The sequence below is a fragment of the Eubalaena glacialis genome, chromosome 10 (assembly GCF_028564815.1).
Source record: "Eubalaena glacialis isolate mEubGla1 chromosome 10, mEubGla1.1.hap2.+ XY, whole genome shotgun sequence".
In the NCBI taxonomy this organism is placed as follows: domain Eukaryota; kingdom Metazoa; phylum Chordata; class Mammalia; order Artiodactyla; family Balaenidae; genus Eubalaena; species Eubalaena glacialis.
Window position 1 is genome coordinate 107,962,891 of NC_083725.1, and position 26,318 is coordinate 107,989,208.

At 43.2% G+C, this 26,318-nt stretch overlaps 3 protein-coding genes across 17 annotated transcripts in view; 1 reads left to right on the forward strand and 2 right to left on the reverse strand.

Moving 5' to 3' along the window:
* AMBRA1 (autophagy and beclin 1 regulator 1) overlaps positions 1-8,354 on the reverse strand; it is a 178,689-nt gene extending 170,335 nt beyond the window's left edge. For 10 of the 13 annotated variants that reach the window (XM_061201683.1, XM_061201676.1, XM_061201684.1 and 7 more), the window contains exon 1: positions 8,175-8,354. The gene's annotated coding sequence lies outside the window, so the exon portion shown is untranslated. The other 3 variants (XM_061201677.1, XM_061201673.1, XM_061201675.1) reach the window with 3 other exon arrangements.
* Positions 8,355-17,220: 8,866 nt separating this feature from the next.
* HARBI1 (harbinger transposase derived 1) lies at positions 17,221-24,814 on the reverse strand. Its single transcript, XM_061203298.1, has 3 exons — positions 24,732-24,814; positions 22,956-23,774; positions 17,221-18,001 (listed from the first exon to the last, which is right to left on the reverse strand). Exons 2-3 carry the CDS (start codon positions 23,623-23,625, stop codon positions 17,622-17,624), a joined length of 1,050 nt encoding a protein of 349 aa, XP_061059281.1. The 5' UTR covers positions 23,626-23,774; positions 24,732-24,814; the 3' UTR covers positions 17,221-17,621.
* A 333-nt stretch (positions 24,815-25,147) lies between these two features.
* Positions 25,148-26,318, forward strand: part of ATG13 (autophagy related 13) — a 48,603-nt gene continuing 47,432 nt past the window's right edge. For 2 of the 3 annotated variants that reach the window (XM_061201689.1, XM_061201691.1), the window contains exon 1: positions 25,148-25,483. The gene's annotated coding sequence lies outside the window, so the exon portion shown is untranslated. Of the gene's footprint in view, positions 25,484-25,849; positions 25,963-26,318 lie in introns of all 3 variants that reach the window. The other variant, XM_061201690.1, reaches the window with a different exon arrangement.

Below are 26,318 nucleotides of genomic sequence, written 5' to 3' on the forward strand. Positions count from 1 at the left end.
TAGCATGACTAAAATTGAGACTTTCATTCCACTCCCTAACTCAAGTTAAAATCTACCCCTCCTCCAATGTTTCCACCTCAGAAATGGCAACTTCTGAGATGCTGATACTCATGCCAGAAATCTGGGAATCATACCTGATACCTCTCTCTTCCCACATATCCAATCCATCATTAAGTCGTTCTGTCCTAATTCTAAAATATATACTGAATCTTTCTACTTTCCTCCATCTCCTCTGCCTACAGCCTAATCCAAACCATTGTCATCTTTTGCCTGGACCACTATAAGGCATCCTAATTATTAGACTTTCCCCACTTCCTCTCTTTCCAAATTTTCCACAATTTCCAATTTTTTCCACCACAGATTTTCAAAAATTTCCACAACGTAGCCAGAATAATTTTTTAAAAATCATATATTAGGTTACAACACTCATTCTTAAAACCTTCAAAGGCTTCTGATTATACCTAGGAAAAAAATCCAAAATCCTTGACACAGTCCTGCCTAAGTCTCTATCCTCATCCTATGCCCCCCATTCTTACCCACTGCTCATTGTATTCAAAGCACACCAGTCTTTTTTCAGTTTCTCAAATGTGCCAAGTTCTTTCCCACCCCAAGGCTTTCACACATGCTATTCCCTTCCCTTCCCCTTTCATCCTTCTAGTCTCTGCTTAAATATCACTTCTTCAGAGAAACCTCCCCCAAAGCTCCAATATAATTCACGTCCCCTCGCTATAATCTTTTTTACTTTTCCATCATAAGACTTCACATACTTTGTAATTATACATTTATTGGTGTATTTTTTGGTAAATATTTATTTATTTATTTGGCTGCATCGAGTCTTAGTTGCAGCACGGGCTCTTCGTTGCGTTGCAGCAGTGGGCTTCTCTCTAGTTGTGGCGTGCAGGCTTAGTTGCCCCGCGGCATGTGGGATCTTAGTTCCCCAACCAGGGATCAAACCAGTGTCCCCTGCACTGGAAGGCAGATGCTTAACCACTGGACCACCAGGGACGTCCCTACTGGTGTATTTTTTGTTTACTGCCTCTCTCTCCTCTGGATCATAATCTCCATAAGGGCATGGACAATGTCTATTTTTTTCACTGTACTCTTGGTATAATGGCAGTAGTTTAAAGGGTTTAGAATTGTTTAAAGTATTGATAGTTTAGAATCAGTATAATTTAGGGATTAGGAGCAGGGGAGCCAGGCTGCTTGGATTCAAATCCTGGTTCTGCCATGTACGAGCTCTATGACCTTGGGCAAACTGCTTAACCTCTCTGCGCCACCATTTCCACATCTAGAAAATGGGGAGAACAAAAGTACCTACACCATAAATAAGGTTGTTATAAGAATGAAAAGAATCAACAACACAAAGCACTTAGTACAGTACCTGGTGCAAAGCACTTCAATAAGCACTGGCTCTGATCAGCTCTTATTAGGGTATCCTCACCACCTCCTACAGAGGTAAACATTCAATAGACATTTACTGGATGAACGACTGAAAAAACAGACTCTACTATAGTCATTAAATAGGCTTTTTTAAATGACAGAGCAGGAATATTATAGAGATTTGGAGATGAAAACATAAACAGTTAAGGCAAAGACTGAAGAAACCCACAATTTATAATGCATAAAAGGATAACAGTAATAAAAAACTAACTCTGGGACTTCCCTGGTGGCGCAGTGGTTAAGAATCCTCCTGCCAAGGCAGGAGACACGGGATTGAGCCCTGCTCAGGGAAGATCCCACATGCTGCGGAGCAACTAAGCCCGTGCACCACAACTACTGAGCCTGCACTCTAGAGCCCGCAAGCCACAACTACTGAGCCTGCACTCTAGAGCCCGCGAGCCACAACTACTGAGCCCGCGTGCCTAGAGCCAGTGCTTCGCAACAAGAGAAGCCACCACAATGAGAAGCCCGCGCACCACAACAGAAGAGTAGCCCCTGCTCGCCGCAACTAGAGAAAGCCCGCGCGCAGCAACGAAGACCCAACACAGCCAAAAATAAAATTAATTTAAAAAAAAACAAACAGGGGGCTTCCCTGGTGGCACAGTGCTTGAGAGTCTGCCTGCTAATGCAGGGGACACGGGTTCGAGCCCTGGTCTGGGAAGATCCCACATGCCGCAGAGCAACTAGGCCCGTGAGCCACAACTACTGAGCCTGCGCGTCTGGAGCCTGTGCTCCGCAACAAGAGAGGCCACAACAGTGAGAGGCCCGCGCACCGCGATGAAGAGTGGCCCCCGCTCGCCGCAACTAGAGAAAGCCCTCGCACAGAAACGAAGACCCAACATAGCAATCAATCAATCAATCAATAAATAAATCTTTAAAAAAAAAAACAAACAGAAAAACTAACTCTACTGGATGCTCAGTCTTTACCACTAAGCAAAAAATATTTTCACTCTTCCAGATGTTTACCCAAGGTGATTTGGTTGCTTTGACTTTTCCCTAAATATCACCCTTTTCCACAACTTTAATCACTTTCTTCAAAATCCATCAAGCACCAATCACAGTTCAAATAAATGGTAAAATTCAGATACTATCATTTTCTACCTGTTCTGCAAAGAAATGTTCTTCTGTTCCTAAAATAGCTCTAGACTGTTTTGCTACATATATTACAAAATCCTCAAAGTTTTGCCCTCCATCTAATATCTGGAACTCTTTCAGACACTGTTGATTTGGAGGTTTTCTCTTTCCCAGTAAAGACTCATCCTCTCACTCTAAGTTGAAGGACACTGAGGTGAAGGAAAGACAAATATGCTGCTTTAACTTCCTATTCCTTATTCAAGCTTTCTCAAAAGACCCTAAACTTCAATCTAAGCATCACTATTATCTGTTCTGCTTTTGAAGAACATATAATCTTTAGCTTATTATAACAATATTGAAAATGATAACAGCTGGCATATATAGTGCTTTGTGCTATTCTAAACACTTTACATATGCCAACTCATTTAAATCTCACAACAACCGTATGATATTCTACAGATGAGGAGAGGCACAGAGAGGTTAATTAACTTGCCCAAGTCGCAGAGCTAGTTAAGTACTGGCACTGTGATTTGGACCCAGACTGCCTGGCTCCAGAGTCAGGATCACTATGCTATTATTTCAAGAGTTTGGCAAGACATATTTTTCTGCCTTGTTTTCACAGGTCAGCTAGACAGAAATACTCCAGTTCTCTCCCCAAATCAAACATGCACATTAATCCTCTCCAATTCAGCAAAATTTCAGATGTTTCATTATATCATAGGCATATATACCTAAAACAAAGTAATTTTGGCTCATGGGAGAATATATGTTCTATCCTGGGAAGCAGAAATAAACAAATGATGAAATCATGAAATGTGAAATTTGCCTCAGTGAATCCTACAGATAGAAATGTAATTCCAGTAAGTAGTAGGAAAAAATGTTTGCAAAATACTTTTAATTTCTTGCAGGAAAAGTACCAAACAAGATTGTAAGTGTTGGGCTTCCCTGGTGGCGCAGTGGTTGAGAATCTGCCTGCCAATGCAGGGGACACGGGTTTGAGCCCTGGTCTGGGAAGATCCCACATGCCGCGGAGCAACTAGGCCCGTGAGCCACAACTACTGAGCCTGCGCGTCTGGAGCCTGTGCTCCGCAACAAGAGAGGCCGCGATAGTGAGAGGCCTGCGCACCGCAATGAAGAGTGGCCCCCACTTGCCACAACTAGAGAATGCCCTCGCACAGAAACGAAGACCCAACACAGCCAAAAATAAATATAAAAATAAATTAAAAAAAAAAAAAAAGAAAAAGATTGTAGGTGTTACTGTATACACACCCAACAGCAACCTACATTTTCCCTCTCTCAATTTCACGACAATTCTCCTAAGTCTCTCCCTTTATATGAAGCTAAATACCTCATCTTATTCCCTGCTACAAACACCTGAAGGCATGTATCCAGTTTTCAAATTCATTGAACTCAACTTCCAAAGGACAGTTTTTTTTGGAAAAAATTAATAAATAAAAACTAACACATAAGAAGTAAAAAATTAAACCCATTAGTCAAGCATGCTGGATATTCATTAAGTCATAGTTATCCTTTACTATGCCAAATCCAGTGTCATCATACATTAAGTAACAGACAAATATTTTATGTAGCAATCTTAAATGAAGACTTCCATTGCAATGGCAACAGGGAAACATTAATTTACTGAATCATGGTATGTTTCCAACTTTTTAGGGGGCTTAAGGATGCCATGGCTGAAGACCCCAATCCCCGTGAACACCCAGTGCCTTCCTCACTCCTTCATCTCTCTCATCTCTCTCTCTCTCTGTCAGCCCTTGTTTGTTTCCTTAATAGCACAGCCTAAATTTCAATCTTTATCAGATACCTGGTCAACTCTGCTCCCCACTGGAATTATCTCCATAAGGGCAGAACACTCATGTCTACTTTTGTATCCCAGCATCTAATGAGACTTCCATAAATATTTGGTAGATGAACAAAAGTCTGAAAAGGTAAGGGCTGAAACATACAGTCACAATCAAGGAATAGATCCACAAGGTCTGACTGGAATATTTCATACCTCAGGAAAAAACACAGTGCAACAATACTCAATAAACAAAGGAAAAAATTTAGGTGAAGCAAAGATTATCAACTCTAAGAGCGAAGGAAGAGACAGAGAGCAAGTTAGAAAAGACTACGCTAATCTATAAACAAGCCAGGACTAACTGGAATAGAGGGAGTAACATGCAGCACCTAAAACTTCTTTCACTAGCACTTCCAAGGACTTACTCCTTTCCACAAACATGTAGTAAGCTTCTCCAATGCATTTAATGTTTGTCACCTTTATCGTCCATGACTGTCAGGCATAATGCTGCCTTCAAAGAAGCAAGCTGTCCAAGAACCCAGATGACATCTGTTCATTGTTGCTGTAAGACAGCATAGAAGTTAACATTTGAAGAGCACTTTATCTTTTCAAAGCAGCTTCATGTATTTTTTTTCTCAACAGAAGTATTACGATAGAAGTACTATCTTTCCCATTCTTTAAATACAGACACATAAAAGCACTCAAAGCCTGGAATTTGAATCCCAGCTCTGCTACATACTTGCTGTGTGATCTTGGACAAATTATTTACTTTCTGTGAGTTCAGTATCCATGGGGAAATTAGTATCTAACTTAAGGGACTGTTATGAGCGTTCAGTGAGATTAACACCTGCAAAGAACACGACACAGTAAATGCTCAATAAAGGACAGTAACCTTCCCTATGGCCTCCTTAAATAGTTTGTACAAGATTTCTCAGCTAGTAAGTTGGTAAACCTAGGACTTAAACCCAGGTCTCCTGATTCCTTAACCTGTTTTCTTCTAGCCACATCACTTTGGCAGACTGCCACATACTACTGAGCACATAAATATATTCTGACAATAAGCGATCACAACATTTTTATCTATCAGCAACTAATTTTAGCTTTGAGAAAAAGGGACCAAAAAAAAGATCTAATTAACTTGGGGGCAGAAGGGGTTCGAAAATATAAAATATAAATTACCCCCAAACCGTAGTACAGGTTGTACCATAGCACTTCCGTACAAACAAAAATTATGACAAGAAACAGAAAGTTCTCTCTGGGTTTATGAGGAACAACTGGAGAAAGAAACGAGCATGACTATGATTCAAGGAACTTAAGGGTATTTTTTTTTGGTAAACCAAACCACTGGGCAAAAAGATTTGCATCCCATTCCAAAATAACTCTATCAGGGCTGAGAAGTATCTTAAAAAAAGAGACCTCAGTGTGCTAACAACAAACTTTTTCTCCAATTCCTTTAAGAGTAACATAAGTGGGAAGAGTGAGATAAATTGTCAACATAAACTGTCAACATAAACGTTCATGAAGATCCTTGAAGACCATAAATGTTTGTTCTGGATTCAGTGTTAATAAGCAGCATAAAGGAGCATGATCAAAAGAATAAAAGTTTCATAAGTATCCTAACACAAGTTGAAAATATTTTGAAAATTATACAGTATAAAACTAAGTTATTACTCTGTTAATAAAAATAACTGATTGTTTTCAAAGTGATATACATAACTAATCTTTTTCAAGTGCTATACATAACTCCTTCTAGGACAAGTTCTAGAAGACATTCGAAGAAGTTCACATCTTTAACAATCCCCAAGAGAAAAGAAGACAGAATAATTCAGTCACATCCTGAATTTGTAAATTCTGAAAAGAAATGCCAGGAGAGAGCTTGATCTGACTTTGAAAGAACACAATATTTAACCAAGAAAGGTAAGAGTTGAGTGAATTTCTATCACAAAGCAGGGGAGAAGCTGATAAGAAGCTCTACCCCTCCCCACCAGCACAACCACATTTCTTGTCCTCCTCAATTCAACTTAAACCTCTGCTAATTATTTTCTACAGAAGCATAACAAAATGTTCCTAACATTTCTTCCTGACACTCAGAGCAAATTCCATTTATTATTTAGCATTCATTAGTAGCCACTAAGATACTACACTAACTCTAAATTCTATGCAGAACCTATCAATCCCCAGAGAGTAATGTCCCTTCCTTCTCTAAATTTTTTCCTCTGATATAACTTCTCTTCTACCATAAAAACTTTTCCAGAGAACACACATTCTTAGCCTAACTTCCCAATCTAGATTCTCCATAAAGATAGTCTCATGACTCTTCATGAATCCCCTTCTGGGAGCACTAAGGTCCTGGTAACTAGGAAATCACTCATGATCAAGTGCCCTTCATTTAAATCCTGCTGACCTCACCAAAATAATAATAACAATAATAATAAGGAACAATAATCCTTCCAAAACTCATATGAGAAGTCTAAATCTGTTAAAGAACACAGACTTGTATAGTTTCCATCCAAGGACTACAAATTTAGTCTCTTCTCCCTTAAGAAAGCCTATCTCCTACTGATTCTACATACGTATTGTGGAAATACTTATTCAACCTAGAATGACCTCTAGGTTATTTTTTTCAACAAAGAAATTACACAAATTAGAATCATGACACTGAATCCAATGAAAATAAAATGAGTAAGAACATGTAGTCTCCAAAATTTCCAAGCTGGGAGAGAAAAGGAAAACATAATGGAGTTCCCAGAATGCTAACTTTCAATTTAAATATCTCAATATTTGAATGATTTCTACACACAGGCTTTTTAACTCTAGTATATGCAGTAACCAAGCCACTAATCAAATACAAAACTGGTCCGAAAGAGACTCCTTGGGTTTTATTTGGATTCTTCCTAGAAAGCACTCTCTGAGGATAAATATCTGACTTCAAAATCTTGACCATCCTCTGCAGGACGTTAACCACTTAACACCATAGTTGAAAGACTTCCAAAGAGAAACAGGCTGAGGAGAAGGAGGAGAAATAAGTATCAACCAGAAAGCAAAACAGACAGCAAACAAAATTTTCTATCAAGAAACAAAGCAATTGTTTCTTTCTACTCTCGCTAAAATGATACAGACTTTCAAAAGCAAAACCAGCCAAAGATCGCGTGGTCCCTTTACTTCTGCATTCCCCAGTGACGGACTCTATATTCCTAGGAAGGAGGGATCACAGACAATCAAACGGCAAATCACTATGTGGATAAAATGACTGGTAAAGTGGGGGAAAAAAAAAATTGAACTGGTAAACAACAAAAAATGACTTACGGTGCATTTAAAGATCTGTCAGGGCTACGGGGAAAAGTCACGTCCTAGATCAGCCTCAGTTTCCCTACCCAAAAAAGGCGAGAACATGACACTTCACTCAGAGGAGCCAGAGGGCCCTGTTCCACAAGCCTCCACCTATTCAAAGGCCCCTTCAAAGGCCGGACTCAGCAAGTGTCCCCAGTGCAACTGAGTCATGACACCCGGAGCCTTTGGGGGGTGGAGGGAGAGGAAGAGAGGAGAGCCAAAGCGCGCAAAGCTCTATCCGTTCCTGGAAAGCGACTTTCCCCACACACTGGGGGTACCGACACCCGCCCCAGAGCCAACGTCCCCTCCCTACCAAACCACACCAGGCAGCCCCACCATCTCTGCGTCCTTCCGGCTTCTCCCTCAGTTTCCCGCCGCCTCACCGACCGCGCCCCCGAACGCAGCCGGGTAGTTCCTCCTCTGGCCGTGTCTCCGCTGCCGACCCGCCGCCCACCCGCCGGCGCCAAGGTCTTCTCAACCCGGCGGCGGAAGGATGCCGGGCCGGGCCTCCCAGGCTCCTCCCGTGGCCTACCTGAAAGGCGGGAGGGGGCTCAGTTTGCAGCCCAGCGAGTGGACTGAGCCACAGACTAGAAGAAGAGGCAAGGAGGAAGCAAGGGGTCCGCTCTACCGACCAGCGGGAAAAAACAGCCTGAGCGCGGGGCCTCGCGGATAAGTCAGCCTTCCACCCGGCGCCGCCACCACTCGGAAAACATCAAGCAAGAAGACGGCAAAAGATCACCGAATACACGAACGCCCAGACATCAAAGGAGGAGCGCCCACGCAATCGTTCAAGGTACCAGAGTCGAGCGTCGAAAAACAGCTTCGCTCCAACTCAAGGTCCGGCTCCTGTCCAAGGCATAAATAAACAAACCCAGATCATAAGCCACGGAGTAAAGCAGACTGGGCTTCTGCCATTTTCTGTGTCAGCTGCCTGCTGTCTAAATTGTTTAGAGAACCGAATTTTTCTTGAGAGTGTTGAAGATCAAGTCATAGTATAATAACACGTTATCTAACTATAGTTCAGCGACTACCTTATGGACTCTCAACACTATCCCAACTGAGCAAATTTGACCTTAGTTTCCTCATGAAACAGTGAGGTGAATGAAAAAGATAGATAGATAGATAGATAGATAGATAGATAGATAGATAGAGGTATGACAGAGGCACAGAGAGAATGAGAGAATCCAGACTGAGGAACAAAGTGAATAATCTGTATTAAAGCTCCAATTTAGCTCCCATAAGCATAGCAGAGAGAAACTGGAAAATTCAGGGTTCTGTAGTCTGATCTTAAGACAGGAAAAAAACAAAAACAAAAATAATACACGTACTGCTTTTCTCTTTTATTTTATTCCAAAGGCCTAGAACCACAGGTGTGCTTCTTACATAATAACCAAGTCTCTTTGGGTTCTGAACTTAACAAAGTGTGTTGACATTTTTATCATCACAATAGCCTTTTTCTGAAGTCTCTTAGTAGACAGACTAATATGGTCAGCACAAATATGGATTAATATGTTCATCCCAGGCACAATTTAGTAAATCATATAGATCACTACAATATGGGTTACCAACTGTGAGCAATAATAGTTTACCTTACCTCCTTCCTTCAAGGAGGAAGGAGACTTGGAGAGTAAAGGTGTAAAAAGAAAAGATAGTCCCAGCCCTTAAAGAGTATATAATCTAATCAAAGTGAAAGCCCACATTCTTAAAACATTAGCTTTATTTACAATTTATTGTAATTTTTAAAAAATCCTTTAAATTCATGAAAATATTTAAGGAACAACTCATATGTATAAAATGCAGGATAAGACCAGCATCCATAATATGAGGACAAAATGCTTTATTGTCTATCACATTTTTTTTTAAATAAATTTATTTATTTATTTTTGGCTGCTTTGGGTCTTCATTGCTGTGCATGGGCTTTCTCTAGTTGCAGAGAGTGGGGCTACTCTTCGTCATGGTGCACAGGCTTCTCATTGTGGTAGCTTCTCTTGTTGTGGAGCATGCGCTCTAGGTGCGCAGGCTTCCATAGTTGCAGCATATGAGCTCAGTAGTTGTGGCTCACAGGCTCTAGAGCACAGGCTCAGTAGTTGCGGCGCATGGGCTTAGTTGCTCTGTGGCATGTGGCATCTTCCTGGACCAGGGCTTGAACCCATGTCCCCTGCATTGGCAGGCCCATTCTTAACCACTGCACCACCAGGGAAGTTCCTTGTCTATCACTGTTTTAGAGGACTTTTCAAATGAGTAAACATTATAGCAACATTTATAAAAGCTTAAAAAGAAAGAATTTGGGCTTCCCTGGTGGCGCAGTGGTTGAGAATCCACCTGCCAATGCAGGGGACACGGGTTCGAGCCCTGGTCCCGGAAGATCCCACATGCCGTGGAGCAGCTGGGCCCGTGAGCCACAATTACTGAGCCTGCGCGTCTGGAGCCTATGCTCCGCAACAGGAGAGGCCGCGATAGTGAGAGGCCCGCGCACTGCGATAAAGAGTGGCCCCCACTTGCCACAACTGGAGAAAGCCCTCGCACAGAAACGAAGACCGAACACAGCCATAAATAAATAAATAAATAAATAAAAAATTAAAAAAAAAAAAAAGGGATAATAGTGCTGGGGAATAGAACTAGAACCTGCTATTCACCAACAATAATATTTAAAAAAAAAAAAAAAAAAAGGAAAGAATTTAACAATCTGCTTCCAAAACATGAAGTTTTAATTTGTTCATGTTCTCATGAAGTCCTTGGAAATATTCTACTAATTTTTCATTTTATTTTATTTTTATTTATTTAATTTTTTGGCCGTGCTGCGTGGCTTGTGGGATCTTAGTTCCCCACCAGGGATTGAACCCGGGTCACAGCAGTGAAAGCACCACGTCCTAACCACTGCACTGCCAGGGAATTCCTCTACATAATTTTTAAAGTTTAAGCAGAGATACAATAGTGTTATTTTTTTGCATTATATTATTTCCCTATTAAAGTCTTTAATAGTTGTTATTTTAAACAATTGCACAATATTCCATTGAGAGGATTTACTGAACATGCTTCCCATTTTGAATATGTATCTTGCTTCCAAACATTTTCTGTATAATAGGTATTGCAGCTCCTGGAAAGAGGCAGTTATAACCTTATTATTTATGATTAGAATCTACTGCACAGGACTTCCCTGGTGGCACAGTGGTTAAGAATCCACCTGCCAACGCTGGGGACACGGGTTCGAGCCCTGGTCTGGGAAGATCCTACATGCCACAGAGCAACTAAGCCCGTGCACCACAACTACTGAGCCCACACTCTAGAGCCCGCGAGCCACAACTACTGAAGCCCGCGTGCCTAGAGCTCGTGCTCCACAGCAAGGGAAGCCACAGCAATGAGAAGCCCACGCACCACAAAGAAGAGTCGGCCCCACTTGCTGCAACTAGAGAAAGCCCACAGGCAGCAACGAAGACCCAACGGAGCCAAAAATAAATAAATAAAATTATTTATTTATTTTAAAAAAATAAGCTACTGCACATAAACAAAAAGAGTAAGGAAACAAGGGGCTTCCCTGGTGGCGCAGTGGTTAAGAATCTGCCTGCCAATGCAGGGGACATGGGTTTGAGACCTGGTCCGGGAAGATCCCACATGCCGCGGAGCAACTAAGCCCATGTGCCACAACTACTGAGCCTGCGCTCTAGAGCCCGCGAGCCACAACTATAGAGCCCACGTGCTACAACTACTGACGCCCCCGCGCACCTAGAGCCTGTGCTCTGCAACAAGAGAAGCCACCACAATGAGAAGCCCACACACCACAACAAAGAGTAGCCCCCGCTCGCCGCAACTAGAGAAAGCCCGCGTGCAGCAACAAAGACCCAACGCAGCCAAAAATTAATTAATTAATTAAAAAAAAAAAAAGAGTAAGGAAACAAGGCAGAGGTTTATTTCTCTGTCATATAAAAGAAATCTAGGGTAAGGTGTGGCCATTCAGCATCAGGGACCAGGCTTCCATCTTGTTGCTGTGACATGTTCAATAAGTGGTTTTTTGTCTTAGATCCAAGACAGCTGCTCAAGCTCTAGCCATCATGTCTACATTCCAACCAGCAGGAAGCTGAAAGAGGAAAGGCATGTCTCCTAGCCATAAGGACACATCTTGAAAATAGCACAGGACATTTCCACTTACATTCCACTGGCCAGAATTTAGTCACATAGCCACACCTAACTAGGAATTTGTCTTTATCCTGGGAAGCCATGTACCCATGAAAAGTCAGGGGCAAGTGGATTCTAGGAGACGACTAAATAAGCAGTCTGCCAAATTCCTAGAGCCAGCTGAGTAGCAGGCAAATAGACTTTGCTTTACTGTTTCCCAGGGCTGAGTTTCTACTTCTAGAATACACGCTTTAGGGAAGCTTCCTTCTTGGGGAGGTTGTGGGGCTTAAGTGTCTAAAGCTACAGCCGTCACTCAAACTTGACCCATACAATGACTTTATTTTGAAACCTTGACTTCAGTGAGGAAAACTAAACAAACTACTTTCGAGGCTATAAGAAGTTTTTGGTTTTTCAAATCTGGAGACATTTATTTTGGGAAAAACACCTGAAGGTTATGCAAATATAAACCTAAAATCAACATCTGAAAACGGAGATGTTTGAGACTGAGGCTAGACTGCTCTGTGAAACCATGGAAAAGATGGTTTATTCTGCAGGCAGAGTTGCATCTTTACAGATAAATTTCGTTAGAGAAACTGTTTCAAGTGTGACAGTAAACTACTATTTGTTCTTATCAAGTCTATTTGGACAGAAGAGTAGATTACAAAAGATCAGGGGTTGAAACCCTCAAACCTACAGAAATCTTCTCACACTGGAGGAAGACCTGAGAAAAAGAAACCAGGTGGGCAGAAGGAAAGATCATCTTGGGATGTAACACAGAAGCCTACACCTTGGTGTTAAAAACTCAATAACTCATTATTATGTTGATTGTTGATTATTGTATTCTGATAGGATTCTTCTGCAGGAGTCACCCCCCTTGAAGGTAAGAGGATGCGTCCCCTGAAGTAGGGTGACCAACTGTCCCAGATTGCTAAGGACTAAAGGGTTTCCCAGGACACAGCACTTTCCGTGCTAAAACTGTGACAATTGAGGGCAAACTGGGAGAGTTAGTCACCCTAAGAATAAATATAGCCACTGTCAATCACGTGGAAAGAATCTGGAAAGACTAAACCAGGGGACTTCCCTGGTGGTGCAGTGCTTAAGAATCCGCCTGCCAATGCAGGGGACACGGGTTTGAGCCCTGGCCTGGGAAGATTCCACATGCCGCGGAGCAACTAAGCCCGTGTGCCACAACTACTGAGCCTGCGCTCTAGAGCCCGCGTGCCACAACTACTGAAGCCCGCGCGCCTAGAGCCCATGCTCCACAAGAGAAGCCACCGCAGTGAGAAGCCCGTGCACCACGACGAAGAGTAGCCCCGCTCACCACAACTAGAGAAAGTCTGAACACAGCAACGAAGACCCAAAGCAGACAAAAATAAAAATATATAAATAAAGTAATTAATTTTTTAAAAATGACTAAACCAGGAATGAGGATTGGGACTTATTGACCTGGGGGAATTGCCTGTGATAGAGGGTGAAGGGAGGGAAAAGGAGAGAATGGGAGGAGACTGTTCCTTATCTTGCTCTGGGCTCTGAGAAACCTACCACATTGGGTGGTAGGAATCAGGCCTGAACCTAAGATGAGATTCTGTAGCAGTACCATGAGTCATCTTATTACGAAGTCCAGGAAGAGGAGTTAGGCCTTGAGCAGCCAAAATGATGAGCCACTTGTAGGTTTGTTTGTTTGTTTGTTTTTTTTTGGGCCATGCCAAGCTGCTTGTGGGATCTTAGTTCCCCTGCCAGGGACCAAACCTGCGCCCCCTGCATTAGAAGCATGGAGACTTCTTTTTCTTTTAAATTTATTTATTTTATTTATTTATTTTTAGCTGCGTTGGGTCTTTGTTGCCGAGCGCGGGCTTTCTGTAGCTGCGGCGAGCAGGGCTACTCTTTGCTGCCGTGCGTGGGCTTCTCATTGCTGTGGCTTCTCTTGTTGCGGAGCACGGCCTCTAGGCGCGCAGGCTTCAGTAGTTGTGGCGCTCGGGCTTAGTTGCTCCGCAGCATGTGGGATCTTCCCGGGCCAGGGCTCAAACCTGTGACCCCTGCATTGGCAGGCGGATTCTTAACCATTGCACCACCAGGGAAGTCCCCACTTGTAGGTTTTGTGTTGCAATTCTATTGTTCTTTAGTAGCCTGGTCTCATGGCACTGTGGGATAATGTACACACTTTGGGTTGGACGGTAAAGGTAGAAGCTGTGTAGTGATGTAGGAGCAGCCCAGGGAAGAGGAGAGATCCCAGAACAGCAGGTAACCATTCACAGAACCATAGCAGGCTTTTCCTTCTCTGGAATTATTTATATAGGATAAATTTCTAGTGGTGGAATTTATCAATGGATTGAAATGTATGAACATTTTAAGACTCTAGAATGGCATGGCAATCAGCCCTTCTATAAAGACAGCTGTATATGTAAGGGTTAGAAAAAGTCTCAACAGACTGAAATGGAATGTTTTGCTGGGCAAACATGGAGACTCCTTTCCAAAAGACTTTTTGAAATTTACCAGCCTGTGATTTCAAGGTCTACTTTCCTTGTTCCTGTTTAATATCAAGAGATCTCATACCTCCTATTTGATTATCACGAAGTAGGGTCTTAGATGGTAGTCACATTAAAAAAAAAAAAGCCTGTGAATTTTATGTGGTTAGGTTCCTGGGGTGTCTCCAGCCTTCAACTAGTATTTTTTCTTCCTTCCTGCATTGCCATTTTTACTTAATTCTGAGTCCGTTATCTCTTATACCCACAATTTTGTAAAATCTGGGTGGGATCTAGGGAGCAAAAGGGACCTGAGGATATATGCATGCACAGTGGTTAAAACTCCAATTTCTTATTTTCTTGAACTCTTCTTAACTTCCCTTCCACTGTCAGGGAAATCAACTGTTAAGCTCAGTTCTTGAGTTTCCAGTTTATTATTTCAGGTAGGGATACAATTGTAGTATGTCTATTATCTATCTAGCCTCTATTTTATTCCTCCCTATCTCTTATACTTTTTCATATATGACCCCATTAAAATTGTGTCTTGTTTCTTTGTCCCTAAATTAGATTAACTTGCTATAGATCCTTTACAGTCCAAGAAAGGAGCTCCGTCTCTGTTTAGTTCATTTTAAACTAAGAATATGTTTATGGTCCCTCTTTTGTATAATTTGGAATTGGTAAACCGCTGATAACCCAATATTGTGGTTTTCCCTTAATACATCCTGGGACTTTTGCTGTCTTGGAACAGCTAAGGGCAAATCTGGAAAACTCCTATGCTGGCCAGATGGAATCATCTATGGGAAGATGAGGCTTATATAAGACAGGTGAAATCCTTGACTTTGTCCCAAACCTATACCAGGAAGATACTATAAATCCACAATAAGGACCTCAAGAGAAGAATTCTCAGGCACGTATAAAAAGCCCCTATAAGCAAACCCTTGGCAATTTGGAAATACAGATCGTGATCCCTCCCCTAGGTCATTTTGAGGAAAGCGTAACTGGACTGAAAAAAAAATCCTGGCCTATAAAAATCCAGGTTGAAAGGAGATTAAAGGAATAGATTTTAACAGTTACTCTGTGGAATTATTAGGAAATAAAATGCTCCCAGGGAAAAACACTTCCAGCCAATGTTCAGTCTGTTCAGCACTTAGAAATTATCTTTGGTGTGCAAGTAATAGGCTTGAAATTGCTAATGAATTCTCCCCCAGACTGTCCCTCCCACTGAGGCTTCATGTCACCATCTAATGAGTTAAGTTGTGAAAACCCCAATTTTCCTTTAATGTGTTTTTGTTTTTTTTTTTAAGTAGAGGGAAGGATTTTTTATTTATTTATTTATTTATTTATTTTTGGCTGTGTTGGGTCTTCGTTTCGTGCAAGGGCTTTCTCTAGTTGCGGCAAGCGGGGGCCACTCTTCATCGCGGTGCGCGGGCCTTTCACTACCGAGGCCTCTCTTGTTGCGGGGCACAGGCTCCAGACGCGCAGGCTCAGTAGTTGTGGCTCACGGGCCCAGTTGCTCCGCAGCATGTGGGATCCTCCCAGACCAGGGCTCGAACCCGCGTCCCCTGCACTGGCAGGCAGATTCTCAACCACTGCGCCACCAGGGAAGCCCTAATGTGGTTTTTGAAAGCTAAAATGCTAGGCACTTTCCAAGATTACACTCCACCTTGCCTCTTAAGATGCACGGGTGGCAGTATGCCTTTCCTCATGCAATACTCATAATAGAACCAAAACTTTAGAGGGAAAAATACCCATCTCAGGAAACTTGGAAAGACTGTGAGAGTTAAAATATTGCCTTATCAGGGAGACAAAGCAAGCTTGGGTCACAGGTTAAACTTTACAAAGAAAAAAAAACATAACAGGGCACCTCTATTGCATAATGAATAGAACAAAAGTTTCCAGTCACCTCTTCATTGTCCACTCCCATCTCAGCAATATCACTGCACTTGTTAAGCTCAACCTCCTGCCAAATGGACCCACTCCTTACAGAGTAGGATGATGATGGAAAATAGCATTTGGAGTAGAAATAAACAGCAGATAATAATCCATAATTGTTTTTAATCTTGTGGATGAGTCACATTCAATTTATTTCCAAATTTCTTTTGTCATCAGCTGTTCATTTCTTTACTTTGAAAATCACCAGATTAACACTGCCAAAGGCAGGTAGGAAATGATCCATGAGGACAATTCAGAGGGATCACATGGGTGAATGGCTGAGAAACTGGGAACAAAACAATCCTCAGGAAAGTCTCTATTTTGTCCCAGCAAAGGCACCAATGTGTGAACCTAATTCACACTTTCATTATTCCAATCAGGTTATTTTTATATCAGTATAATTTTAGAATAAGACTTGGTGGAGGATTATTTATTTCCTGAGAAATTCTGTCCACTTCGCACAGAAGATATTCAAGTAGGTCTAACTCCAAAATTCATTTCAAACCAAGAAATTATATTCCTTTTACCTCTCCTTTTTAATACATGTCTTCTGTATCCCCTAAACTTTCTTTCTGAACAAGGAATTTCAAAGCAGAATGGCCAAAAAGACATCCTAACATCATGGTCATAAGAAATGTGATCTATTTAGATGTGGACTGTCTAAACCTGGGTGAATTTCCTTTGCCCATCAATCTATCAGGATCTTTAGATCCCCTGTAAAGTGTAAGCTTGCTGTTTTGTCTCTATTTGACTTGTCTTCTTGAAGCTGATTGAATTCTTAAACCCATTTAGCCCTTAGCTCCTACTCAGGGTTGGAAGTAAGAGATTGGAGTCCAGATGTTCTCCCTGGGAACTAGGTCCAAGTCACAGCTCAGTTATTACAGACAGAATTAAGATGGAGGTTTTGGACTGTCCCTAACGTCCTCTTAAAAACACAAAGCTGAAAAATCACACTAGTAGCCATTTATTTATGTCAGAAGACCCTTTCCCAACTGAAATTTACTCTTCACACTTGCCTCAGATTATGCCTATATAGGTAGTAAAGTAGAAAAGCTAAAATACCATCCAAATCTTTCAGGACAAATATTGTTTTCTTTTGAAATCTCTAGATAACTGAAACAAAGTGTTCTGGCTATCTAGATGCTATTTTTCCCTTTGCTTTGATTTTGTAAGCACGATACAAATGTCTGCAACCAGGGAACTTTCAAATGAGTGAGTGGTGCTAACCTGGTGTTCAATGGATAGCAGAGAACTGTTGTCTCGGAGGTTTTGGTTTAGTTAATAAACTTGCAAATGAATCGAGATATTCTGGCCTAGCCTCAACCTTTCTAAAACACGCAGATTAAATGTCAGTTTGTGACAAGTGTCCACACGCTCAGTCATGCTAGATGATGGAACTGTGTAGGGGGTGGTGAGAGGGAAAGTTTGTCACAGCTCCTTCTGGAAAGCCTCCCTCCTCCCCACCTTCCACATTAGCTGAAGTGAGTGAGCATCAACTCCTGACGGATACGGTCAGCCTCCAGGTCCAAGGACTCCATGTGCTCGGACTCTTCCTCAGGAGGCTGTTCCACGGGTCCTGTCCCTGGAGAGGACCAGACATCCATCCCATGTTCCAGGGAGATGTTGTGGAGGACACAGCAGGCCAAGATGATGTGGCTGGACTTCTCCGGTGAGTACTGCAGTGCCCCCTTGGATCCATCCAGGCAGCGGAATCGGGAGCAGAGGGTTCGGAAAGTCTTCTCCATCACACTGTGAGTTGCAGAATGGGCCATATTATAGCGATATTCGGCTGGAGTTTCAGGAATGTGAAGTGGGGTCATAAGCCAGGTGCGGAGAAAGAAGGAACTGTCACCTGTGGGGAAGGCCCAAAGACATCACAGATGTTTATAACTGGAATGCCAACAAAAAGGAAAATCCAGGAGCATGTACAGAGAATGGACAAGAAAATGCAACAGCTTCTGGAGCCAAAGCACACCAGGGAAATGAAGAGGGAAATGCTGTGGTAAAGAGCCCACAGCTAGTCACGAGCAGGAAGACTAGAGTGAGTCTTGGCTGGGAATACCCTTGGTTAAAACCAACAGAGAAAAAAGCTGACCCGGCTAAAGAAAGCTAAGTCTGAAAGAATGTAGGACAGAGGTGAAGGCACTGGAGGAAATGAAATTCCTGGATTTTCTTTTTTTGGCCGCGATGCACTGCTTGTGGGATCCTAGTTCCCTGACCAGGGATCAAACCCGGGCTCCCGGCAGTGGAAGCGCGGAGTCCCAACCACTGGACCTCCAGGGAATTCCAGGATTTTCTGAATTCAGAGATATTGTTCTTTAATAAAAAGTTAATAGGGATTCCCTGGTGGCGCAGTGGTTAAGAATCCGCCTGCCAATGCAGGGGACAAGGGTTCAAGCCCTGGTCCGGGAAGTTCCCACACGCCACGGAGCAACGAAGCCCGTGCGCCACAACTACTAAGCCTGCACTCTAGAGCCCGCGAGCCACAACTACAGACACCCGCGTGCCTAGAGCCCGTGCTCCGCAACAAGAGAAGCCACCGCAATGAGAAGCCCACGCACCGCAACGAAGAGTAGCCCCCGCTCGCCGCAACTAGAGAAAGCACGCACGAAGCAAGGAAGACCCAACGCAGCCAAAAAAAAAAAAAGTTAATAGAAACTATCACATAGCAAGCCAATCTTCAAAATCTCTAAAGAGCGAGAGTGCAAGAGAGAAAAAGAGAATTCTGCCAGGAGACCTCAAAACACTTATGAGGAAAAATCTCTGACTTTACTATTAAAATGTCAGGTCTGAAAGCACTACCTAGGAATTTCAGAGTATTTCATAGACAATAATCATTCATTCTCCCAGTGCTAAGAAGAATAAGAGAAAATTCCCAGCAGAGATCAGAACTCAGGTGTTCTGCCTTCCTAGATATTACATTCATTAGAACCATGCCTTTGTAATAGAGGAACAGGTAGAATTTCACATTAACAAGGAGAGCATAAATATAATGATGCAAATAGTAATAGGGATAAAGAAATAAAATCAGAAGTCAATTAAAATAATATACACAAGGCATTTCCCTTAAGTGACTTCTTTATGGAATAATCCTGGGAAGTGCTAAAACCGAAACAAAACTGGGGTGCAATGTCCCATTACAATAGTACAATGTTTCTATAATATTTAATTGTCCTGACTCACTAAATCTGGAAGATGAAATGTCTCAGAGGAACAACCCCTTAGAAATTTGAGACAAATAGACCTGAGGAATACCAACTTGTATAGTTGCTGTGTTCCTCACCCACCATCAATTTCAGTAAATAGTTATGGATTGTTCAGAGAGTGCGAGGCACTGTTCCAAACATATAGCACTCCTTTCTTTTAGGAGCTTACATTTCTTTTTTTTCTTTTTTTTTTGGCCACACCATGCGGCTTGTGGGATCTTAGTTCCCTGACCAGGGATTGAATCCCGGCCTGTGGCAGTGAAAGAGCCAAGTCTTAACTACTGGGTCGCCAGGGAATTCCCCATGGGTTAACTTTATTTTATTTTTAAAATTTATTTATTTTTGGCTGCTACTCTTCATTGCGGTGCATGGGCTTCTCACTGCAGTGGCTTCTCTTGTTGCGGAGCACAGGCTCTAGGCATGCGGGCTTCAGTAGTTGTGGCACACGGGCTCAGTAGTTGTGGTTCATGGGCTTAGTTGCTCCGCAGCATGTGGGATCTTCCTGGACCAGGGCTCGAACCCGTGTCCCCTGCATTGGCAGGCGGATTCTTAACCATTGCGCCACCAGGGAAGTCCCACAATCAACCATCTTATCTCCCTCTCTCTTTTAACATCTTGTCATTCCTTATAATCCTGCCAGTCTTCCCTACACGTCCAGACCAGTGTTTTCCAAACATCTATTCATTACCAGTCATCTAGGGCACGTGTTAAAAATGATGTCTTCTTTTCTTGAAGATTCTCATTCCTGAAGTTTGAAGTGGGGCCCAGAAGTGTACATCTTAAGTAAATTTCCCAGATAACTCTTTTGATCTGGAAAATTTGTGAAACACTATACTAGTTAAGGGGTCTTCAAACTAGTTTGCCTGTTACGGCTCATGGAGGAATTCCAAGGGGTCTTCAAACTAGTTTGCCTGTTATGGCTCATGGAGGATTTCCAAGGGGTCTGTGTTAGAACTGATAGTACTAAGGGAGTCGGTTTCCACATCATCAACTTCTGTGGGTATACTTTCCCAGCATCATTAGTGCCTAGCGTGTGGCCTGGTACCAAAACTGGCCTTAGTAAACATTTGTTAAATGTTGTTGCAATATCCATCTCTTCCACTTCCACTCTTTCTGTAAAGAGGGCAATCAGAAAAATAAATAAAAATTTGTCCGAGCTTTTACTTATTTTCAACTATGTCCTGTAAACAACCAGCAAACTACTTTAAAGTCATAATTCCAACTGAATCTGGGGTTCCAAGGTGTGAAGGAAAAGAAAATCAGTAATTCATACATGACCTTGAAGTCCTAACAAAAGGATCATTTGCCAAATAGAGTAACTCCTCATATGATCCAGTTTAAAACATAAACACAAATGACACAGATGTTCTGTGCTTAATTTCCTCTTCTGTGAAAATGTTGATGTTAGTGTTTAACTCCTTAAGAGTTTTTATAAGGATTAAGTGAGATAATCCAATGCAAAGTGCTTACAAGATTGCCTGATAAATTCTAAGTGCTAAATCATTTTTAGCTGGCTTTATTTATTTATTTTTAAATGAGAAACAATGTGTTTTAAATTTATTTATTTATTTATTGGCTGCATTGGATCTTTGTTGCTGTGCGCGAGCTCTCTCTAGTTGCGGCGAGTGGGGGCTACTCTTCACTGCGGTGCGCGGGCTCCTCATTGCAGTGGCTTCTCTTGTTGTGGAGCACGGGCTCTAGGTGCATGGGCTTTAGTAGTTGCAGCACGCGGGCTCAGTAGTTGTGGCTCGCGGGCTCTAGAGTGCAGGGTCAGTAGTTGTGGTGCACGGGTTTTGTTGCTCCGCGGCATGTGGGATCTTCCGGGACCAAGGCTCGAACCCATGTCCCCTGCACTGGCAGGGGGATTCTTAACCACTGCGCCACCAGGGAAGTCCCCTTAGCTGGCTTTAGAGTTAGGGTACCAAAGTGATTTTGCAAGAAATCAGCTTGGAACCCAGGTACTTCCCCAGCTGTGGAAGAAGTAGTTGGATGAGACACTTGCAAACAGCCTTCCCTTCACTGCTTGGTGGGAGTTGTATGAAAATGGAATTTGAAAGTTCAGAGTAGGCAAAAGGTGCGATTAAGACAAAGGTCCAGTAGGGTAACGAGAAGGTGGGGCACTGACAACAGTGTGTAGAAGCAACAACTGAAGAAAATCAGTTAAGTTCCAAGATGTTACCCAGGGTACCCTGGCAGCTCTAAACCAATCAGTGTGACAGCAGTCTCTTCTCCTCACTTGGAACAGTGGGCGGGGGTGGGAGGGTTCTTTTTTTTTGGCTGCCCAGTGTGGCGTGTGGGATCTTAGTTCCCCGACTAGGGATCAAACCTGTGCCCCCTGCAGTGGAAGTGTGCAGTCTTAACTACTGGACCGCCAGCGAAGTCCCAAGGGGAGGTTTTTCTTTAACTGCCAGTCAGCACATTAAAAAGAAAAATTCCTGAGTGTTTATTACATGTAAAACACTGTGTTATGAGCATGTGCAGTGCAGACATGATTAGTGGCCTTAAAGAGAGGTCTTCCAATCCTTAATGTGCCTTCATCTCCCACATAACATGTTGTGTACAAGATAACCCTTGTCCTGTTGCTCACATAGAATGGTGCTTTAAAAAAAAAAAAAAACGAAAACAAAAAAGAAAGCTGCCAGGCTCGAGGGTTTTATCACTGTTAACTAACTGTATTCCTCCCAGCTCTACAGTCACATCAGTTTGCACTGCTCAGTACTGAATAGGTTCTTGTCCTACTCAGATCATTAAGCCAGGCTTTCCGAGGGCACTCAGGCAAACAGATCTATGAAGTGAGTTTCCATAAGAACTGTATAAATGCACTGTCTACTATCATTTTCATATAGATATCATGGTAACAATCACCAATGGCAAAAATAATACATTTGCACAATACTTTAGAGTGAACTTTCATATATATTCCCTAATCCTAACAATAGGTATTACTGCCATTAGCATTATTTTCACCATTTTACAGATGATAAAAATTAAGGCTCAATTGTATGTACTATATTTAACCAGATCTGCATTGATAAGTATCTTGGCTATATTTAAGGGGAATGCTTTTGTAGGGTTGTTGTTGCTGTTGTTGTTTGTGAGTACAAAACACTGCTGCGATGCAAATGCCTGTAATTTTGTTTTACATATTTCTGAACATGTACCTCCAAGAAGAGCTGGGTCAAATTGTATGTTTTTAAATGTTAACAAGTGTCCTTTAAATGTTGATTTAAAAAATATTAAGGCTGGGGATTTCCCTGGTGGTCCAGTGGTTAAGACTTTACCTTCTAATGCAGAGGGTGTGGGCTACATCCCTGGTCAGGGAGCTAAGATCTCACATGCCTCGAGGCCAAAAACCCAAAACATGAAACAGAGCCAATACTGTAACAAATTCAATAAAGACTTAAAAAAAAAAAAAATTACTTCTGTTTCAGTTCTGCTAAAAAAAAAAAAAAATTAAGGCTAAGAGAGTTCTCATCTGAGGTTGTGTTTAAAACAGAACAGGACTGAATCTCAGGTCTATAGACCCCTGTATTTCATTCTACTCTGCCCAAACTTTTTTCTATAGTTACAAAAATGAAGCATTTACACCTGCAGACTTACCAAGCAGCCAGCTCTCTTTGTGCATCCCAGCTTCAAACTGACTGCTGAGAGAAGACTGCTGTAGCACAGCATAGTCCTGGAGGCTCCCCGGCCAGTTTGTCTCCACAGTCATCAGTGCCCCTCTGATGTCACACACCATGAGGCAGTTTAAAGAATGAAGACCTTTGCGGTTCACATAGGAAAGGTCTTCAGCATTTGGTGCCTTGATTGCCACATGGATACAGTCAACCACCCCTATGACCCCTGGCATCCCTGCCAACCCATAGAATTCATCCTTCAGAGCCTGCAAGGAGGCTTCATCAGCTGGAAAGCGGATGAACTGTGAAGCTCTTTCCACAAGCGCTTCGGTGACATTGGCAACACATCGACTCATAGATGCCTGACTGATTCCAATAGCATCTCCCATCCGAGTCTGGAAAGAACCTGAGGTATAGAAGCCCAGTGCTGCAAGGATCTGTGTCTCTGGGCTAATAGCCCTGGATCTCTGAGTAGGTCTAGAAAGACTCGCCCCCAAGAGCTCCACCAAGTAATAAATGAACTGTCGAGGAAACCCATACATGGACATCAAGTATTCATCTGTCACATCATCCAGCTTAAAGCGGTCCAATGTCCGGTGACCTCGGCCATATAGCAAGAGATCACAGTCAAGTACTGTTATTGGTATAGCCATGGTACATGTAACTGTTGTCTCTCCTTCCCTCTGCTACTTTTCCTGAACTCTTCCCACTGAAGATGTTGGTGCAAGAAGGTATTTAAGGAAGTGTCAGAATTCAACAGCTAACCATCATTTAAATGGCTCTGGCATTTATAATCTTCTCTCTGTAAAGGTTAAAGAAAAAAACAAAAAACATTAGAAACCTACCAAAGACTTTAAAGTGATTCAGGGGCTTCCCTGGTGGTCCAGTGGTTAAGACTTCACCTTCCAAGGCAGGGGGTGCGGGTTTGATCCCTGGTGGAGGAGCTAAGATCCGACACGCCTTGCGGCCAAAAAACCAAAAACATTAAAAAAAAAAAAAAACCCAGAAGCAGTATTGTAACAAATTCAATAAAGACCTTAAAAATCATCCACATCAAAAAAAAAAAAAGTGATTCAAAGGCTAAAACAGATCCTTTTCTCAAATTTCCATTTTGTTCAAAAGGTGCTATAACTGTAACTCGGTTTTTCTCCACTAACTCATGGCTGCACAACAGGCTTGCTTTGGTTTGAAGGAGAATGGGAGCTGAATTTTGGTGGCTCATTTAATGCCTGGCATTTGAACTGGGAAGAACAAAAGATTAATGGAGGTGATGGCATAATTATCCACAAAGTAAAAGAGGTCTGCTCCTAACTATACAGGCCACGAAGCAGCTGACGTAAGTCACAGCTACCCAGGACAGTGATTAGTCACGGCAGGATTCATTACCCAAAGCCCTCTGGCTCCACCTGATAAGTAAGTGGTAAGAGACGGAGGCGGGGAGGGGCGGAGTGTCGTTGTTCAAACTAGTCTAACAAGGGAAGAAGGGGCAAAAAACCGCCCACGACCCAGGCTGGTAGACGGAGATTCTGTGTTGTAACAAAAGCCTTTCCCCTCACCCCAAGAAATCCAAATCGTGAGGCTGAGGGCTAGGAAGTAGGGAAGACGAGACGGGTTGGAAGGAAGGCGCAAAAGAAGAGGCTGGGAAAGCTAGGGCTGAGAGGACACTCCACCTCTAAGGCTTTTAAAAAGATGTCTTAGAAATGGATACGGAAGTGTGATTGCCCCGACCACTCAAAGTCAGCCGAGGCCGCTCACCCACCTCTCGGCGGCTGCCAGGTTACCAGCCGCACTTCCCACCCACCCAGGCGGGTCCGGCCCTCCTCCGGAACCGGCGGCCGAGCACAAGCCGCCACGGCGCTCTGTGTAGGCACCGCCCTCCCGCGTCACCGCCCACCCCAAGCCGCGTCCTTACTGCAGCTGCCGCCGCGACCTGCGATTCGCCGGTGCACATTCCATACACGGCCCAAAGGTTCACGCTCTTTCAAAGACCGCCTCTTTACGCCTTTGTTTTCTGAGACGCTTGAAGAGATTAGTGAACCAGACTTACATGGTAGGGAAACCAGCTTTTGTGGGAACGGCAAAGAGGAAAGAGATTAAGTAGGTCATCCATACTGTGCCGAAAGTGCGGCTGAGGTTAGATAGCTGTATTTCCCCCATAGCCCTCTTCCTCCCCCCGCCGCCACCGAAGCGGATGAAAACAAACAGTAACGATGGCGGCGCCGGGAAGCGACCGGCTGCTGGGCTGAAGGCAGGAGTGATCACTTGAGCTGTGAGGGAAGCCCTGAAGAGCGTCTGTAGACGTGAGTGCGACAACTCGCGCAGTCTTGGGAACGAAACTCCCGGGGCCTGCGAGCCACGAGGCTCCTGAGACGAGAGGTATTATCTGCGACCCGTGCTGTCAGTGCAGCTCCGGAGCGCGGAGCTCTCAGCCAGGAGGCGCAGCTGGCCGGCCCCAGGCCCCGGCCTCCGTAATGAGAGCCCCGAGCCACTCTCTGTGTCGCAGCTTCACAGGTACTAACTTTAAGGGGGATACCCCCGGATTTCTCAGCGCCCCCGGGTGGGAGGCTGTGGACCTGCGGCCTGCGGCCTGTCGGGTACGTCCTGGCGAAGCCGAAGCCTACAAGCTGTAGGTCAGTCCCCTAAGCTTTCTTTGGGAAGTCGGGTTACTGTAGGGTTCATTGGCCCTTGATCATTCCCAGTCCTTACAGAGATCCCCAGAGCTTTCGACTCTGCTTTCTCAGCTCTTTGGGTTAAGTGGTAAGGCTTTTTGGAAGGAATTTGTGGGCCCATAACTCTGTGGTTGGGTACCAGTATGAATGAGATAGGTTTTCATTCAATCAAGATTTGTTGAGTGCCAAATATGTACTCCGCGTGTAGGTGAGGGTGACTGTTGACTAGTGAAAAAAGGGACCCAAGGTTCACGACTCTCTTACTGGCAGTGGAATGACCTGTGGAAACCTGCGATCCATTCTCATTAAGTAAATCTCTGGGTAAGTGGCTAAGCACCTTCTTGGATTCATCACTAACTCATCTCAGTTTTCACTTTCTCAGTCAGTTATTTACCAAGTTTTTCTGGTCAATTCAGTGTAGCGTTTCACTTTTAGTATTCCTTCCTCTCTGGCCATCCCACAGCCAGAGAGAGAGCGGTGGAGGGCGGGGGAATGGATGTGAATGAACGAATATTTAAAGAACAAAAGTGCCTATTTTTTCATTACACTTACTTTAAAAGTCATCTCCTAAGGTGGTAGAATTTATTGAACACCTTCAATGGGAGATGTGCAATAATAAGAAACAACAGATCCTTTCTTTACACTAAATTAACTCCAGGTTATTGTGTGTTGTTTTA

Bases quoted from the DNA above. Each gene is read 5' to 3' on its own strand.
- HARBI1 (XM_061203298.1), bottom strand. From the start codon at position 23,625: ATGGCTATACCAATAACAGTACTTGACTGTGATCTCTTGCTATATGGC. The intron at 18,002-22,955 runs GTAAGTCTGCAG...CCTTCCCCACAG, and splicing joins CAAAGAGAGCTGGCTGCTTG to GTGACAGTTCCTTCTTTCTC.